This window comes from Heptranchias perlo, chromosome 1, assembly GCF_035084215.1.
Source record: "Heptranchias perlo isolate sHepPer1 chromosome 1, sHepPer1.hap1, whole genome shotgun sequence".
NCBI classification, from domain to species: domain Eukaryota; kingdom Metazoa; phylum Chordata; class Chondrichthyes; order Hexanchiformes; family Hexanchidae; genus Heptranchias; species Heptranchias perlo.
Window position 1 is genome coordinate 134,761,601 of NC_090325.1, and position 19,993 is coordinate 134,781,593.

A 19,993-nucleotide genomic window follows, 5' to 3' on the forward strand; every position below is an offset into this window, starting at 1 on the left:
GGTGAATATAAAATTCCACAGGATTTGTCACAGAATGACGATCCGAGCCATATTCCTTCCCCCAGCAATAAGCCTTTAGTACCTGTTCATAAATTAATGGGGAAACAGTTATTTACAGAAATGAAATCTTTTTAGAATGCAGACCCAGTCAAAAGTTAATCTCATAGCCTCACAGTTAGGATTCTGGGCTTCAAGCAGTCAGGCTGCAGGTATGATCTAAAGCTTCAAAATAAATTGATTTATTTCCAGTATTTATCCTCTCTGTAATCTGTCGTGGGTGCCAGTAGGTGGGACATTGCACGTTTTCAAAATAAATCTTAATTATTGCAGCAACGTTTGCTTGTAAGAGTTTACTATGGCAGCATTTTAAATCTGCACAGAACATTTTCTATCTATAAATAATTAAATCTCTTTAATCTTTCTATTCATCTATGATAAGTATTCCAATACTGTTTGTTGTCTCAAATTACAGCATTCGCAGATCTAAAGGGATTCCTGTATTTAATGTGAATTCTGATAGGAACTCAGGTAGGAGTAGAAAAATGGCAAAATATGTTTTCATTTAGGGATTTGGCCCACTATTTGTTTGTACTCACTTTCAAAATTGTCACAGATTCTCCAAAAATCTCAGAAGCTTTTGTAGTTATTCATAAGTCCACACAGTTTTGCAGTGAAGTTAGTGGCAAATGCTAAACATTTCAGAGCAGGAGCGAGAGAGTGCAAAAACACAAAGATAGATAGAAGACATACAAAAAGAAATAGGAAACACAATGAAAGGGCTACTAAACTCAAGGAGAGGTATAGGAAATGCAAGCAGAGAAAAATCAAAACAAAGATGATTACTGGTTAAAAAAAAATCAAAGAGGAAGGAAAAAAACACAGAAAGTACTGGATGGGTGGAATGGATTACAAAAGTGTAATCCAATGAATGGGTTCAGGTGACACCATAAACCAGAAGAACAAACTGCATATGGTTTGTTTGTTCTCTGACACCTGAGGCTAAACTACTTCCTGTAATCCTGTGCCAGGATTTTTTTTTAATTTTTTTTTGTAATATATACAGACCTTTTTTTTAAAACTTCTGCTGATAGCTCTTCCCACAAAGGTAGTCTACTCTTTTACAGCCTCATCAGCACTAACCAAACTTTCCACTTGCTGGTAGCTCGTTTGTACCATGACTATCAGACTGACTTGGATAGCTACACTTAAGGAATTGGATAGACCACTAATACAGCTGCAACAGGCAGGCTGACACAGCTATTGGTCTGCTCCCCGATTTTCCTTTTATTTGTTCTCTATTTCTACTGACGAAGGTTACTCAGATTAGAATTATCTCTCTCTGCCTGAACAGAGAAAGCTTGTACCTATTTTCTATATATCCAAAAGCCATATATCCAAGTTTGCTGATGACACAAAGATTGGTGGCATAGTAAGCAGTGTAGGTGGGAGCAAAAAATTACAGAGACAATGAAAGATTAAGTGAGTGAGCAAAACTGTGGCAGGTGGATATCAATGCAGGCAAGTGTGAGGTCATCCATTATGGACCAAAAAAGGATAGATCAGAGTATTTTTTTAAATGGTGAAAAGCTAGGAACAGCGGAGGTCCAAAGAGATTTCGGGGTTCATGCCCCCCACAGATTATTCCCTGGAATATAGAGGGTTAAAGGTTGAGTTGACTGATGTTTTTAGGATTTTGAAAGGAATTGATAGGGTATTTAGAAGCTTTTTCTGCTGGCGGGGGAGTCTAGGACAAGGGGGCATAACCTTAAAATCAGAGCCAGGCAATTCAGGAGAGGAGTTAGGAAACACGTCTTCACACAAAGGATGGTAGAAGTGTGGAACTCTCTCCCACAAAAGGCAGTAGATGCGAGCTCAATTAATAATTTTAAATCGGAGATCGATAGATTTTTGCTAGCCAAGGGTATTAAGGGATATGGAGCCAAGGTGGGTGGATGGAGTTAGGATACAGATCAGCCATGATCTCATTGAGTGGCGGAACAGGTTTGAGGAGCTGAATGGCCTACTCCTGTTCCTATGTTCCTATGTCCAGGAGTAAAGTGGTTAACAAATAATATCACATTTTCCACGTGCTAGCATAATCTACAATTAAAGAACAAAATGTCTCATAATATAGTATGATGGCAGTACCATAGAGTAGTGTCAAAATGTCAATGCTTAGTTGTGTGCTTACAATAATCTTGAACCTAGACTTTTCAACTGATGGTATTTCAACACTTTCAATAACCCACTTAAACTTGATTTCAATTGATATGAAGGAGGCACCTCAATACATGTAAGTGCTGGGAAAATCTACCCAGCAGCTTAAAAATGGGCAAAAATTTATTTAATGTAGTTTTTCTTTACTGTGTTTCTAATTGACTTAGTAGCACGGCTAGATTTTTCTGCCCATTCACAGACAATAAACAAAAATTTAGCTGTTTCAAAATGCCTTGATGCACAAAACAAGTACTAAGCATAAATGACTCTATAAATCATGAGGTCCATATGCTGCGTTTGTATTTTTCTGCTTTGAGACAAGACTAAAAGGGTCCGGAAGGCCATAAAGCATTGGGTTTGGATCAACCACATTAACCAATAATTGGTTATATATGAATTAAGTTTCAAAGCTCAGAGTCTTTCAGCGCTGACTCAAATCACAGCATATATTTCTATTATTTCTAAAATAAATTTCCAGATACAATAAATGTCACACTTTAAACACAGATTTCATAATAGAAATATGATTAACGTATGTATGTGACTGAGCAAAATTCATTGGGATAGAAATTCATCTGGGCCGTTTTCAGGCATAGACTCGTTGCTGCGCAAGCAGCACTCGGTCCAACCAACAGGCCTGAGGCCGGCTCAAAATTGGGCCTCAGTAACATTTTACACGCGAGCTGCTGCCACCTCTACAGGCAGCTCATGCACTGAAGATGCAGAATGTCAGGCTGCTTGCCCCCCTGGCAACGATAAGTCCCAAATCTTTTGAAAACTTACCTTTTGTTGGCAGCCGCAGGGGCTGCTGAAGAATTCTGAGCTGGGCAGGCTCAGCACCTGCTCCGCTTATTATAAACAACATTTTTCTGAGATAGTCCTGCCACAGGCGATAATTAACATATGCGAGGTGCCTAATGCCAGCTTTAGGTGGCCATCCAGGATGCGTAAAACTATGGGCACAATAAATTTAGCAGCGGCCCGAATGCATGCGCAGATTAGGCATGGGCAATCCCACTGCTAAACTTGTCCATATTGCACCCATTTTAAGCCCAATAAACATGCTTAATTCATACCAATTTACACCCCATTGTTCAATCAATTTCTATAAGTTTGAAAATAAAAATCTTGTAGGCTTAAATTATTTTTTCTGGACTGGATCAAAGATTTTGAAAATTGCTGAATGATTAATTTTTCTAAGTAGTCCAAAGCATTTTGTGCCTAAAATATTTGATCAAAATGATAGCAGGTTATCTTTTACTCTGAAGTCATGTCTGATGCAAGATAGCACCAAGGATGGAAAGCACACAGATACGGTAACAAGAAATGTTTCAGATTACTAGAAGATTGGCTAGCAAAGCATCGTAAAGCGCCAGGTATACATACTCATCACATTAAGTGCCTTGGGAGGTTTTACCATATTAGAGGCACTATATAAATGCAAGTTGTTATTGTTGGCTTTAAATATTTAATTCAAATTGCAATTGTTTCTGTTGTGCCTCTTATCATAGTGGGGAGATGTTCCTCATACATTACACCATATAATACTACTTCATGTATATGAATTCATGATCTAACAGCATCAATGACTTACAAAGTGTGCATATATCTGAGTTATAACCACACCAATAACTGTTTTCATCATGCACCAAAACAATCACTGGTACAGTACGTCCTCTAACATACAAGTTTTATCATTTACATCAACAAAATAATTACCAAGAGTGTCCTTTAAAATACAGCAGTGCAGGAAACATCTGTGGATATACTGTAGGGATAAGACAACCAGAGACTATTCCAATATATTACCTTTTCACCAGGTGTAACTGAGATTCTCCAAACACAATGTGTGTATGAGGGGTATCCATTAGGAAATCCTGGGGATGTGAAATTACCGGTTGAATCTTGAAGAGTTTCTCCACAAGCTGCAGGGGAAAGCAAGAAGACTTAATATGGCTTTTATTAACTGCCTGTCCACTGCCATCTGCCAAAGTAAAATGCTGATTCTAAACAGAAAAATAATCACATCAAGATCCTGAACCATACTAAGCAAAATTAATTAAAATTTGAAATTTTACTTTCTGCAACTTTATATCATAAAATAAGTAAGGCAGTACCTGCTCCAGCCTTGTTAGGTTCTGCACTGCTACTGTGAAGGTCTTCCTAAGTTCAACCCCTGCTCTTTTTTGTTAATTGCTCTCAGATGGGGTCAGAGGGATAAAATTGGTTCAGTATCTGGCAAATATTTGGAGTAATCACTGCATCGGTAGTGGTGTAAGAGGTACCCACGCCACTAAAGTGGCAGATCTCAGAACGACATTATGCTGCTTCGAGAGAGAGATTGTGAGGCCTGAATTGGACTGAAGAAAATGGAGCAAATATGTTTTTTCATTCCCTGTGTGGAACAGAGGGGCAACTTTGTTCTGGTAATTAATCCTAGGGGGATCAATTACCTTTGTTTCTTTTACTCCTGGGACCTATTTAATCAATCCAGAATGAGATCTATACCTTCTCTTAGGAAGCATAGATCACGCTGGGCCTATCACAGGTGCTTTGGGCAGAACTCTTAGGAAGCCTGGCAATACCCTCAAACATAACCAATTACTTTTAAATAGAAAAAAACAACTGTAAAACAACTATGAAAGCAGAACTTGCTATCCATACAAGTAAAATTATGGAAGAAGCTATTTATTGGCTGCATTGGTTTAAAACACAAAATACAGTGGGAAAAAACAGATACATATCTGTGCAGCCATAGTTTGAGCTGCCAATCATTCCACTAGCTAGTGGGAGATTGATTAATTCTACTCTACCACTGGGTTTGATTGGTATTAATAATATCGACTGCTGCCACTTCCTACAATTAATGCTAAAAAATTAGACCCTTCACAGCAGTAAGCTGATGTTGATGACCTTCAATCTACAGCAATTTCACCTCATGAACTATTTAAAACATTCAGGTTTTCTAAAGTGATCTTGAATGGTTTCCACATAAGATTAGCATTTTTGTCACAGCATAATGAATAATAATGTGTTTTTCAGTCATCACCTGTTTGTCAGCAGGAAACTGCAACATTGTTAAAACCATGGAGAATATAATTTACTACAAATTAAAGATGACAAGTGACACAATACTCAGTAAAATGAAAACATACAAGACAGTTCTGAGCAGTAAGCATTGCCAATAGGTCAACTGTGAGACCTTTATTCATTTGAATGCTAAAAAATGGATTAACTCTTTGAATGCTTGGCTGTACTGCTAATACAAAACAAGTTTCAAAAGGGTTTGAGGGACACCATTATGAAGAGGTGGTCTGCACAGGTTGTTTTGTTCCCAATATTTGGTACTCAAGCTTAATATGGTGTAAAATGCAGTTGACCAAAATCATTACAATTGAGCCAATAGTGTGCATATGTGTGGGGGGCATGGCAGATCTCATTAACTTAAGTCATCTGCATATTCCAATTAGCAAAATGCAGTACTCAACAAAGGTGTTTTTACACTATGTCAGCGTAGCTGATGAGGAGTCAATCCTCCTCCGTTGGCAGCAATCCATGGTTTAACAAACACAATTCCCTTATCTCCATGGCATCAAAGACCCACTAAAATGTGGACCTATGATTTACCATGAGGATAAGGGAACTGATCATGGTGATGTAACTGGGAAGAACTGGTGCATAGGCCTCAGTCCTTCATAACCTGAGCTGAAGTGGTGCATACTAAAAGAGAGAGAAAAGAACAAACTATACAACACACCATACCAAATTCAGCAAGAAAGTACCGGGTACAAAATTGTTTCTTAGATATTACAAGTGACTAAAGACTGGGAGAGTTAAACATGTTGTCTGAGCTGACATAATACAATGTCCTCCTAATGATCACACCACCAAGTTCACCTATGTCAGTCACAACCTGCTGAACCCAATCTGTCATCCTCTGCACAGTGGATAGCAAAAACAGTCCCAATCATGCCCAAAACTTTTACTGCTCCAGCCAAAGGGCCTGGATTTTAGCATCGAGACGGGAACTTAACAGGTGGGTAGATTTGAGCATGGGGAATCCGGAAGCAAAGTGTGCCCGTTTAAATCTGTGATCACATCTTGATTGTAGTCAATTACCTTTGCTTCTGGGTTTCGTGTCTCCAAGCTGCACAGCGGGCGTACTGTGCACCCGGATGGCACGATCGGAACTGCATTATTTAAAGGGTCAGTTCAACAATGGATTTTGAAGGAGAAAAGAGAAATGGAGTCCAGGAAAGCAAAGGCAGCGCCTAGATTTAGTGATGCCTCCCAGATGTACTATTGGCTGCAGCGAGAGCCAGGATGGAGGTTATTTTTTCCAAGGGTTGGCAGGAAGAAACCTGGCTCTGTAGCACAAGAGGTAACATGCGGGAGCACGGTGCCCAAGTCATGGCTGCAGTGCAGGAAGCGATTCAGTGACCTGAGCCAGTCTAGAAAAGTGAGTACATTTGCCTATTCACCCACATCCTGTTGTGTACAACACCTCCCCTTCATCACTGACTTGGCAAGCGTACTCCATCACAAGACTCTTCACACCCACTTAAGTGTCACCAGCAACCATCCTTCGCCTCCCAAACCTGCGACCTCTACCACCTAGAAGGACAAGAGCAGCAGGCACATGGACACAACGCCACCTGCACATTCCCCTCCAAGTCACACACCATCCCGACTTGGAAATATATCGCCGTTCCTTCATCGTGACTGGGTCAAAATCCTGGAACTCCATTCCTAACAGCACTGTGGGAGAACCTTCACCACATGGACTGAAGCGGTTCAAGAAGGCGGCTCACCACCACCTTCTCAAGGGCAATTAGGGATGGGCAGTGAATGCCGACCTCGCCAGCGACGCCCACATCCCATGAACGAATAAAAAAAAATGCACTTGCTCACCTCCCCATTTATGAACCCAACATTGTCACTCACCCCAATCCTTATGCAATGTGATGCATCTGTCTGACAGTTAACCTCTGATGCATCTGTATGATAGTCATCCACGTCAAATGCACTGCATCCATCGGGTGAATATGGTACCTCCAGTCACTCACAGATCTGTTCTGTTGCCTCTTGTTGGAGAAGAGAGCGCAAAACACAAGACAGAGGGCGAGGACTGGAGGTGGACCTCCACAGATTGTGGAATTAACTGAAGCAGAGGAGGAGTCAATGGAGATAAGTGGCACAACTGCGGTCCTCTCCATCGGAGTTAGTGAGAATGGAAGCTCACAATATGGCTGGTGACAGAATATAGCACATATTTCACAAAGATGCTGACTTTATTTAGTTGATGCCTGAAGTATGAGAAGCCTGAATATGGAGATTAGCACGGTTGTTGTTGTGCCAAGACTAAGTCATTTCAATTTATTTTGTCTTCCAGGGTCTTCACGTCTACAAGAAGATTCTGCTGAAATGGATGATGTCAATTCCTCAGAGGACATCATTCCTTCTGAGGGTGCACTGTCACAGGATATGCAGCCATGCACCAGCGCAGATACTCGCACTTTGGTGGGTCCCGTTAGACAGATAGTCGGGTTGTCACCTGGTGATTCACAAGTCACAAGTGAGCACAAGCAGACACTAGTGGCAGGGGCAGCTGTGGAGAGTCCGTGTCGGAGGGCCACCTCCATTGAGCTTCAAGCATGGCTCACAAATAAGTCTCTGCAGGCCATTTCACCAAGCTGCTCTCCAGCAGAGTGGTAGGAGTGATGTGGCGCTGGCCCAGGAGAGGGATGATGGCGAAACAGGACATGGACGTTCGAACTCCACTCAAGCGCTCCTACATCTCATCTGTTGCACCGCCCCCCCCACCCCCCCAACCAGTACCTGAAATAATGCCTCCTCTCCCGATGGCCGAGTCTGCCCCTGCACAGGTGCAGGTGAAGCAGTCTTTGGCTGGGCCCTCACGGGTTCCAAAACCCAGAAGTCATAAGCCAAAAGCATCTCAGCAGTCAGGGCAGGGATCTGAGCAGCCTGCCACTACCTCTGCTGAAGTCACAGGGGATGCACCACGTAGAAGTGGTGAATTTAAGCAATTGTAGTTCACCAAATGGTATGCACAAGGGTGTTTGAACAAATGTTCTTTTGTAATTTATTTTTTATGTTGGCACATAAACTTTATTAATTATCACCACTTGCAAGTCTTCTACATTATTGCTTCCAGATTTGCAAGTGGACCTTTCATTTGCTTCGTGATCAATGCTAATACATGGCGATGCCCTTTGGGTGGCTGTACAATGGGTGTATGCGTGGCTGAAGGACTGTTTTGTGCAAAGTTGGGGGTGGGGGTGGGGGTGGGGTGAGGGAAAAGAGGTGGTGTTGTTGGTGGTCGTGGTGATGATTTTGCCAGGTGGCATGAATATTTCAAAGATCTTTATTTTTGGAATGTCATAATGAGAACCTGAGAGGTGAGGCCATCCCGGGCAGCAACGTGCGCGGCTGATCGAGCGATGTGTGCAACACTGTCATATTCCTCCTCCTCATCGACGTCCTCCTCATCCTCTTCCTTTTCCTCAATGTTGCCGCCTACAGGGGATGATCGAGAAGTGATCGAGAAGCGCCTTTGTCCTCGGCTACCTGTAAACCTCCCTGCAGCGCAATGTTGTGCAGGATGCAGCGCACCATGATTATCCTGGAGACTTTCGCTGGCAAGTGCTGATGGGCTCACCCACCCCGGCATCTAAAGCTCATCTTTAACATGTCTATGGCTTGCTCAATGACACACCTGGTGGTCATGTGGCTCTGGTTGTATTGTTGTTGTGCCTCATTGGTGGGGTTCCTCAGAGGTGCCATGATCCACATTTGCAGGGGGAATTCCTAGTCTCCAAAGAGTCAGCCCTTAAGTCTGTCTCTTGACTGGAAGAGGTCTGGAATGTTTGAAGAGCATAAAATGAATGCATCATGATAGCTGCCAGGGAATCTGGCACACAGCTGCAGAAATCTCATGTGGTCACATACCAGCTGCTTATTAATGGAGTGATCGCCCTTTTGGTTAATGAATACTGCTGGTTTATGTGGTGATCCTTGGATTGCCACTTGTGTGCAATCGATTGCGCCCTGCACCCATGGGAAGCCAGCCAGAGAGAAAAAACTCAGTGCATTCTGGCTGTTGTCGTCGTGGGGAAAGTCTCCAACTATCCATCAATCACCTGCCTTATCCACTTATGTGCTGACAATTGAGAGTCCCTGCAGATGTCACCAGTGGAGCCCTGGAAGGAACCAGAGGCAAAGAAATTCAAGGATGCGGTTACTTTCAGTGCCACAGGCAATGCGTAGCCACCAGATTCAGCAGGGAGCAGCTCTTCCTGAAAGAGGCAGCCAATGTCTGCGACCACCTGCCGACTCATCCTGAGCCTGCATAGGCACTGCTCCTCAGAGAGGTCCAGGAAGCTCAGCCTCTGCCTGTATATGCTCTCACGTGGGTAGTGCCTCCTGCCACCTCAGCCCCGCTGTTGGTATCCTCTCTGTAGTTCTTCAGATCCTTGTTGCGCATTTCTGCCTTGGGTACCTGCAGATCCCAGAACTGCATGACGTGCCTGCTCTGGATGGTGATTTTCCTCCTCCTCAGATGTACCGTGGAATGTATTCATTTCACCTCCCATCCTGATCTTGTCAGTTTGAGAGGCTCCAAAATGTTGGTAAATATGTCTGAACACAAGAATTCGGTCTCAACAAAAAAATCTCAGTCTAAACACAAAGAACTCTCAGCTAAATGATTGCCTGAGAGAACTGAACGACCATCTGCAATACCTGACCTTTTATTGAGATGTCTCAATCACAGGTTTAAAAGGTCCAAATGAACTTCTGCTGCATCTCCCCTCCATTTCAATGGCGTCTTTCAGAAGCCATGGGAAACACATGCAGGAGAAGGTAAATCCGTTGCTGTTGCAGAATCCACAAGAAATTAAGTACCTCAAATGTTTAAACTACCTACATTGCCCCTGTAACAAAATCGGCCTGCCGGCTTTAAGTGGGGATGGGACTTCCGGGTATTGGTTACCCGCGCGCATCCTAACACACCAGGGTTAAACCCGGAAGTTGACACGTTGAAACTGGGATGTGGTCCCGCTTCCAACTTCTGTCATTTTGACCTCACACCTGCCCTCAACCCACCCGTTTTTGGGGGTTAAAATTCCCCCCAGATTAATCCATTTCTCACCAGTAGTTACTACAATCTGCCATTAATTTAATTTTAAATAATCTGTCTTTGACAATAGCTTGGCTGTCTACTAACACAAGAAAACCACTGCAAATTTCGCTGAGGATTTAAATGCCCAAATGCAGACAGAATACTTATCTGCGTAGTTTACATCCAGAGTTTCTTTGGCTTATTCCACACTTAGTGTGTGAGTCGACATGGGTGAATTAAGTAAAGCTCTCTTGTGCACTCTGCTGTCTCTATTGGCCTAATTATATGTTTGTGGTGTGGGCATAACAACATTATGTCACTTTGCATACATCAGGTGCAAGCACATGGATGTAGAAACAAAAATAATTTCTCTTCTCATTCATTATATGCAGAGGGCAAAATATATGGCAGCTGGAATGGAGTAGAACTGATGGACAAAAAGCAGAGGCAGTAAAAATTTGGAGCAGGTGAAGCCATAACTCTGGTAACTATACTGCACTGCCTTAGTTCCATTCACCAGCATAAATCTACTTAGGAGAACAGAACTTCATGAGCATATTAAGACTTCTTCCATTTGTGCTTGGACATCTAAGCATTGCTGTACATTTCACCTATAAATTTTCCTTTTAAACAATAATAAGTAAAGTAAGACCCCTGAACTATTAGCTGCCAGTGAAGAACCTCTAAAGATAGGTTATCAGTCTGACACCAAACAAAGCTGGGCATTAAAAAAAATCATTGTGCATTTTGGAGAAATGGGTCCAGCTCCACACAAACACAAAATGACGCATTCATGTATGCACAAATTTTTTTGTGCATCAAATCAAAAAAACGACAGATCAAAACTACCAGGAAATCATCCCTGAAGCTGGACTGTATGGTTCAACCTGCTCTAAAGAAATCTCCGTGGGTTGGCAAAGGATTCTAGGTAAGAAACCATTAGGTATCTCAATACTCCTAATTGGCTGTGATCAGTACTCCTAATTGCCTGTTTACTGAGGGAACATGCATGCTAACAACTTCATCTGAAAACAGCTAAACAAAATCTAGAGAGATTGTTATACATCTAGACCTACATTAAAAAAGGCATTGGTCCAGAAATTGCTCATGAAGAAACAGCGAGGCTAACGGGCTCACCGTTATTTCAGGGCAAATGGAAGAGCAAGTTCCGGCAAGCCCACATGCACAATCAAACACGGAAATCCGAAAATTGCTCTACCATTTGCCCTGTTCCTTTGAAAGCTGAGTGGGAAGGACAGCTCGCTGACTGAATGAATGGGCCAGCGTGAACTTGCTGCATTGCCCACCTGGAAACTACCTAATCTCTCCATAAAAAGGGTACGCTGAGTTATATCAGGTCTAAATTAACTTTTAACTGCATGGTAAGTGTTAATGACTGCCAAACAACCTCTCTGGCGCTGAAGATTAACTTTTAAAAATGTGGAGTCTCATTCCTCCCGTTATTAATTGTTGTTGGACATCTTAAAAAAATTAATTTGAAATTTTTATTTTTTTTTAAAACTTATTCTTTCTATCTCTTTTATCTCTATCTTTTTAATCTTACCCTCTCTTTATTTTGCTTTCTCTAACTGATTTTATAGTGAATTTACCAATCTATCTGACACTTCCTGGTTCTGGCTGCGTGGCTTGTCAAGGATGTTTCAAGCTGATTGGTTAAAGGAAGAGAGCAACCCTTTTCTCACTTTCACAGCTGACAGAAACCCGGGAAAACCCACTGCACTTGTTGCATCTCACCACTAAAGCAAATTGGTGCCCAGAAGCCCGCAAATAGTTTGTGGGTGAGTTTATAAGCTAACAAGCGGTGGGTGAGGTTCATTTGATGCTCAGCGCAATTTCTGGAACATTGAGTTCAAATCTCAGTTTGATTCAGTGGTTGTTCTCTTACCTCTGAGTCAGAAAGTCATGGGTTCAAGCCCCACTGTAGGATTCAAGCACATAATTCTGGGATGCTACTTCATTATGCTACTGAGAGAATGTCGCATTGTCAGAGTGTGCTGCCTTTTGGAAGGGAACTTGAACCAAGGTCCCGTCTGCTTATTCGAGTGAATGTAAAAAAATCCCATAGCATTATTTGAAGAAGAACAAGGGAGTTGTACCGGCCAACATTTATCCTTTAACCAAAACAGATTAGTTGGTCTTTTATCTTGTTGCTGTTTGTGAGACTTCGTTGTGCACAATTTAACTGCTGCATTTTCCACCAAAACAACTGTAATTACACTTCAAGAGTAATCCACTGACTGTGAAGTGCTTCAGAATGTCCCGAGGATGTGAAAGGCAATATCTAAATGCAAGTTCTTTCTTTTTTTAAAAAAATAAAATCAGAAAGAACTATAAACCAGCTTGACCAGCATCTGAAAGAGAATCGCAGCTTAGCATTTTGGGTATGACCTTTCATTGGAGTGGATCGAGCTCATGTAAAGTATAATGTGGCTAATGCAAACCATGTGTAATGTCAAAACAAGTCTGAAAGCAGGCTAAAGATTAGGTCCAAAATGCCTTCAAACTGTGAAATGTGTCTTGAGTTCCCATATTACTAAAGGTTACAGACCTAGGTATTTTCCAGGTGATCTCTACTTCTTGTTGAGATATTGTCTATGATCTATAACCCTATAACATTAGAACAATCAGCGTTGCATGTACTTCCAGCAATCATTGTATTTTTGCAAGTTATGATGCAATCTATTTCATATTGTTATCAAAGGCTCTGAAAACTTTAGAATCTATTGAATGAAACTCCACACCTATCCAGCACAAGGGTTACAATAGAAAGGACTGCTTGACAAATAGTTCTTCTGCTGTTTGAACAGATGTAGGAAAAATGTTACAGTACATACCAATGCTGCATAAGAGTTCTGAGATTAGAGGATTACTTAAACATCACAAATCGGCTAAAATAAGTCATTTTTAAATGAAGAAAGAGAAATGCTATGATCTTTTCCTCAACAAGGCCACCTGTCTTACAAATAGTATTATGTAGGTTTCATCTCTATAAGCAGCTTGCCATGATCTGATCTGAAATCAAATGCAGAAGGGTTTAGACCTCCACTTTTAAGGAGTGAAATCTTCTGACAACATAATTATCATACAGTATCCCTGATAAAGGATGCCTGTATCACATCTGAAGAAATTTCACTTCTGTGGAATGTTATGGAAATTTTAATTAAAATATTTCAATATCTTAAATGTCATCTTGGCTTTCCTGCTTTTTAATGAATAGAAAGCATTCTAATAATTTTGGGATATTTCAAAAGAGTGCTTAAGATAAGTATAGTTTGAAACGCAAATCTAAGCACATGACACATACTATAATATTAACACATTGGGACATAATTTGCTGTAGCAGGGCATCTAACGGCATCTGCTGTTAGTTAGACATATCCCTGCATGTTTAGATTTTTACATTTTTTGGTGGGAAGTTGCTGAAAGTGTGAACTGATAACGTTGCAGTGAGGGGAACAGGGCACCTGGGACCTGACTGAACAAGGCAAACAACTGTGTATCTCCTTAACCAATCAGATTGAAGGATTGTGAAATAAACAGTGCAAGGACTGAGAAGGGAGTGCAAATTAGAGTGGGGGAATTCAATGTCAAATCAGGTACAGAAAGAGAAATAAAGAGGGGGAAAGAAAGATTGGATTAAGAGAGAAAAAAGAAAGGAAAAATAAAAAAATAATTTAAAATTTAAAATTTGACATTTTAAAAATCTCCAACAATACCTGAAGGAATGAGACTCCACACTTGTAAAGTTAATTTTCAGTGCCAGAGAAGTTGATTGGCAGTAATTGACACTTATCACATCATTAAAAGGGTATTTAGACTGAAATGAACAAGACTTAACTTTCTGTGGCGAGTTTAGTTTGTATCTACCGCACAAATACAGGAACTTCACGACATTCAATGCATTTCAATGGTGAGGTAGACAGCGAGTTGCTGTTTTCCCGAAGCTAACGACGGAGCAGCGCAACCCAGACAGCAACTTTTGAATATTCGCATTTAACCGCGCATCTGGCCCTCGCCTGAAGTTGGTGTGTCATTTGCGCATAAATAAAAGTGAGCGCCATTAGCCTCACTGTTATTTTGAGAGCAAAATCTGGCCCATTTCCTGATATAAAGTGGTGAAATAAAACTGCATGCGGGATTTTAATTACCTCCACCCAGCAGAAAGGCGGTGGTAGTGGATTTAATATCATAAAGGCGGACTTCCTTCCCCCCAGCCACCATATTGCCTCCAGAATTTACATGGACGGCAAGGCGTCTGCCTTAATCAGGCAGAAGCATTATGAATCCATGCAAATCAGGGTCCTATAACATACATAAAACCCCGAGGCAACTTTAACAGTACTTTGGACAGAATGTGTGTCATGGACTCAGTAAAACCTGGCAGGGAAGGGGAAGAAGCCTGTCTTATTTTTGTGGAGCCATGAGTGCTCCTCCACAAGAGCAATGTGGGCCGCTGCTGCCTTGACTCAGGTGATGTTCAAAAGCTGAAGCATAAAATGCATATCATCTAGAGAATAAAGTTTTTGTTTACTCTTTGAACCAAATCAATAATGTGGTAATTTCAAAATACGTGAATGCAACACTGTACCTGATTGTGAACTTGAAATGGGCCAGTCTCCTCATTCTATCAAATTCACAGTCATTAAAAAAGTGCTCAAGTGGTAAGTATCCTGATTTTGTGAAATTTATTCACACCGAACACACTCCACTAAAAATTATATCCATTTTTTAAAATAAGAGATAAAAGAATAAATTTAAAAGAAATATAAAAATATCCAGGGTATATTTTAAGCATGGTCAGACTAAATATATACCCCTGTAAATTTATGGATTTAAAAAAAAAATCATACCACAGCTTACCTCCTAATCAAGACCATTATTTTGCAACATTCCTAAGACTAGGCTTTGAAATATGAAGTTCATTTGTCTCACGTCAGCTCCCAACATTTTCTTCTACTCCACTGAAAGTAGGACACTGGGTACATGATGAAACATTGGGGCAGATTTTTCTGTTACTGTGATTGGTGTATTGGTATTGCCTGGGCACAGCACATGGAGGAAAATTGTGCAGGGAGAATCACACAATGTTAATGGAACCTTTACATCCATTTAAATCAATGGATAGAAAATCAGATGGGCACCATTATGGGTGTAAAATCCTCTCTGTCTGATTTTCCTCTATGTACTAAACCCAGGTGACCCAGCAACAAGAAAAGTGACTTCAAAAATACAATGATATTCTCCTAGCAATACTTGAGGATAATGCTGTAATTGGGCTTTACCGTGGAATATTCTTTTAAATCCATAAATTAAATTAACATTAACACAGTATACCCACCTGCACTTGCGGAGTCAAGTTTTCATAATTTTGCAATGTATAATAAAAAAGCAAAGTCTGCATCATTTCTTCTCGATATATGGTTTAAAAGAGCTTCACAATTAACACCTTCCTTCATCATCACTGGGTCAAAATCCTGGAACTCCCTACCTAACAGCACTGTGGGAGAACCTTCACCACATGAACTGCAGCGGTTCAAGAAGAAGGCTCACCACCACCTTCTCAAGGGCAACTAGCGATGAGCAATAAATGTTGGCCTTGCCAGCGATGCCCACATCCCAAGAATGAATTAAAAAAATGTATCAACATGATTTATTTTTCTACATTTTGTTTTTCTCATAAATTGCTCAGGCGTAAAAGTGCTCACCTGGTGACAGCAGCTGTCTTGTAATAGTATCATTAAGTAGGTCCATCTGTCATAGAAAATGGCACAAATACCTAAATGGAATCCTTATTTCCCTGAAATAACATGGAGCTCCCTTGAGGATTGATATAGTTGAGCTGATTAATATATCATCACTCCCTGCCAGTGATAGTTAGGAGCTATATTTATTACAGTGAATAACACTTCAGTGTTCCTAAAATGGAAATGATGCACTTAAGTATGTTATTTTGTTGTTTTTAAAAAATAATTCAGTTCTTTTAAAGCAAAACACAGATTTGTTTACATTCTTGATAATAAACAGAGAAACAAATCTATGTAAATGTATTGCTATTTTCTTGTTACGTTACTCTATTTATAATGCAGAACATTTCTAATGGACATTGTGACATTATGGCCCTGATGTTTCCAAATCACCTAGTTTAGACTCCAGCCTAGATTCAGAGCACCAACTGTACCATTGGAATCATGGTGCAAGCATAAGATCATACATTGCAGTTCCTCATAAGTCATCCTGGCAAATTTATAATTCTGTTTGTGGTACGGGCACATTGAGCATGTACCCTGCTTACATGTAATGCGTAATGTTATTGTAGCAAATTCTAACCTCAAGGCTTCCCTGACGATTCTGTGGGAGGTGCACTAAGATGTGGTTCTGAAGGTCCAGGAAGGTCTCAGATTTAATCTCATGTCTAAGCAAAGTGCAATAGGAAAACTACACATTGTTGTCAGCATCAATGAGCTTTGAAAAAGAAAAATCAATCAGGGTTCCTACTCCTGTCAGGTGTTCACAATGACCCTAAGAAAGAACGGCAGTGTGTGTGGACATTAAATAAGGACAGGACCAAACTTGGACTCTGATGCCTCTATGATTAAATAGCTTACTTATACTCATTGTCTAGCTTCACACAAGAATGGCCACTTGGGTGAGGTACCAAGAGGGCTGTTGATGTCCATGAAAATATCCTCCCATACGAGTCACCACCTACATAACTGAAGGAATTGGGAAAACCAAAAAATGTTAAGTCCCCCCATCTCTTACTTATTTTTACAAAGTCCATTTTATCATACATATGTGTTTTGTGCTTAAATATGTAATTAATTTTAAACCATTCATTATTTTGCACAACCATTCCCCCTCCCTTTTCTCCTAAATCAAAGTGGGACATTCCCTGGCAGCCAGCCCCCGGTACCTTGCCTAAGCGGCTATTCTTTATGTGAGAGTTCAGACTGAAAAAAAAAAAATCAGACTATTCAAATATTAAGGGCATGACAACCAAACCCAATCTTGTCCTCACTGGACATACTTGCCGATAAGGGTCGCCAGACAGCAAACAAGAGCAGGAACATTGCCTGATTTTTGTTTCTCCTCCCTAGCTCAAAGGTGCTGAGGCCAACTTTAGCACCTCCATGACCACCCCAGCTAAGATCAGCTAATTTAGCACAGACTAGGAGTTAATCCCTCCTAATCTGTATGGGTCAGTACCATATTGGGTAATGAAACTGCTGAGCCAATGGGCTGTTTAACATATTGCAGCCTAATAAAACTTGTTTTAGTGTGCTTAAATCGTGTCTCACTATTTCTGCTTTATAGCTATACATAATAAGAATAGAAATATGATCCAAAATTCTTATCAGTGTACAATGTTAATCAGTATTATAAATGGAAGGTTTTTGAAGCCAGCAGAAAGAAGGATGCTGGACTTAAATTGGATTTTCCACCCAATTTAACACCAAATGCGTTGTAAATAATGAGCTGCAGAATTCAAGAAATTACTGAAATTAGGCAAAATTATTTAATAAATCAAAGTTTAGGTGTTTAAAAGCTAACTTTGAAAGCCCTTTTCAGAGTATAGTTCATTAACTGGTCAAGAATGAATAATATACATGTTAAATAGGCATTCTGAAGATTGACATGATTTACCTTTGTGGGGCAGGGAGATGGGTTGAATAAATTATAAAAGTACCTTTTGCGAGACGCCTGACCCACCAGCAGGACCTTGTTTACAGCCAACGGGAATTGGAAAATTGTAGGCATTCTGCCCACGGTTTTGCAATCCTTGTTAGCTACACGTGAGCACATTCCTGTGTACAATATTTTTACACAAGCATTAATCAACTAGCCCAGACAATATGAGCCGAATGGCCTTCTTCTGTGTTGTGAACACCTATGGTTGTAACAGTGCTGACCACGAAACCACCATGTATGTCTTGTAGTCTATGGCATCAGTGAAAATCTCTAAATCCACCTTTTATAACTTGCTCTCAGTCATCTCAATATAACATGTAGTGCCTGAGTTATTTTGCAGTAACAGACTAGCAAAAATGCTGCAGTATCACTATCTCTTCCTGTTATGTGATAATTCTGAGAGCTTTTGTGATACTCTGTTATACTCCTCAACATCATCATCTCAGGTGACTACGACATTGTTTCAAACAGCCAGCAATGGTAGACTAGTCAGTCCACATAGATCTCATAGCATTAGAATCATGCATGCAATTAACAAAATTACAAACGTACCATACAATTGATGAACCAGACGTTGGTGTGGACTGAATAAAACAAACTAAGGAAGAGGACAGCAGTTATAAACTACTGTTTGTACTTCATGGTGCTGTTAGTGACCTTCATTTGAGCTACTGTCTCAGGACACGCTGTATGGTTTGACAGCCTGAATAATAACATTTTGCAGTTATAAAAAGAACAAAAGACTCGCATTATTATAGCGCCTTTCATGACCTCAGGACGCCACAAAGTGCTTTACAGTCAATCAAGTACTTTTTGAAAAGTTGTGACTGTTGTAATGTAGGAAATAATATCCATTAATGTAACAAAATGCCACAAAGAGCTTCACAGAGGTGTAAATAACTGGACATCAAGAAATACTGAGAGAAGGGTTAGGGGTGGTGGCTGAAAGCAAGATCAAAAGTGTAGGTTTTAAGGAGGGAAGAGAAGCGTCAAGGCAGGGGGAGTTTAGAGGGGGCATTTCAGAGCTTGGGGCCAAGACTAAAGCCTCTGCAACTGAAAGGGGAGTAGGGAGTAAGGGGAATGCAGAGGAAGCCAAAGTTGGAAGAACAGAAGGAGCATGGAGAAACATAGAGTAAAATGAGGGATGGACGAGGCCTTAAAAGGATCTATGGATGAGAGCAAAGATTTTGAAATTGATTCATAAGCAGATAGGGAGCCAATGGAGTTTGACGAGCACAGGCGTAATAGGGGAATGGCACTTAACATGGGTTGGGAAGCGGGTGATGGAGATTTGGATCAGTTGGAATTTGTGAAGCGTAAAGCGTGGGAGGCCAGCAAGGAAAGCATTGGATAATCAAGTCTGGAGAAGATAAAGGCACAGATAAGCAATTCAGTGACAATGGGCTGAGGTGCGACGAAGGTAAGTGATGTTGTGGTCTTGGTGGTGGTTAGACTGGGAAATTTAAAACTCAGCTCTAGGTCAAACTTGACACCAAGGTTGTACACCATCAGGTTCAGTCAGAGTTGTGAGAGAGATGGAGGGAATCGGGAGCTAAGGCGCAAAAGTAAACAGCATGGCTTCAGTCTTGTTGATGTTAAAGGAAATTCTTACTCCTCCAGGATTTGATGTTGGCTATGCAGTTGGACAGCACAGGGGTGGTCAAGGAGTCAAAGACAGTGGCAAAGAGATAAAGCTGGGCCTCATTAGCAAAGAGCAGCATGTAGACAAAGAAAAGAAGGGAGCCAAGGATGGAGCCTTGGGATACACCCAAAGGATCAATAGGAAGAGAAACCATTACAGGAAATGTGCTGGCTGTGTGGAATCAAGCTAATGCAGTGCTATAGAGGTAGACCTCAAGGGAGAAAGGGTGGAGAAAGATGGAATGGTTTATTGTGTCACAAGAAAAAATTCTAAAAAAAATCCAT

At 40.9% G+C, this 19,993-nt stretch overlaps 1 protein-coding gene across 2 annotated transcripts in view; it reads right to left on the minus strand.

Annotated features, from left to right (window-relative positions):
* The window catches only part of tll1 (tolloid-like 1), a 268,042-nt gene that overhangs the window by 84,222 nt on the left and 163,827 nt on the right, over positions 1-19,993 (minus strand). For both annotated transcript variants that reach the window (XM_067991164.1, XM_067991173.1), the window contains exon 9: positions 4,027-4,142. In XM_067991164.1, coding sequence (XP_067847265.1) covers positions 4,027-4,142 — 116 coding nt within the window. The remainder of the gene's footprint in view (positions 1-4,026; positions 4,143-19,993) is intronic.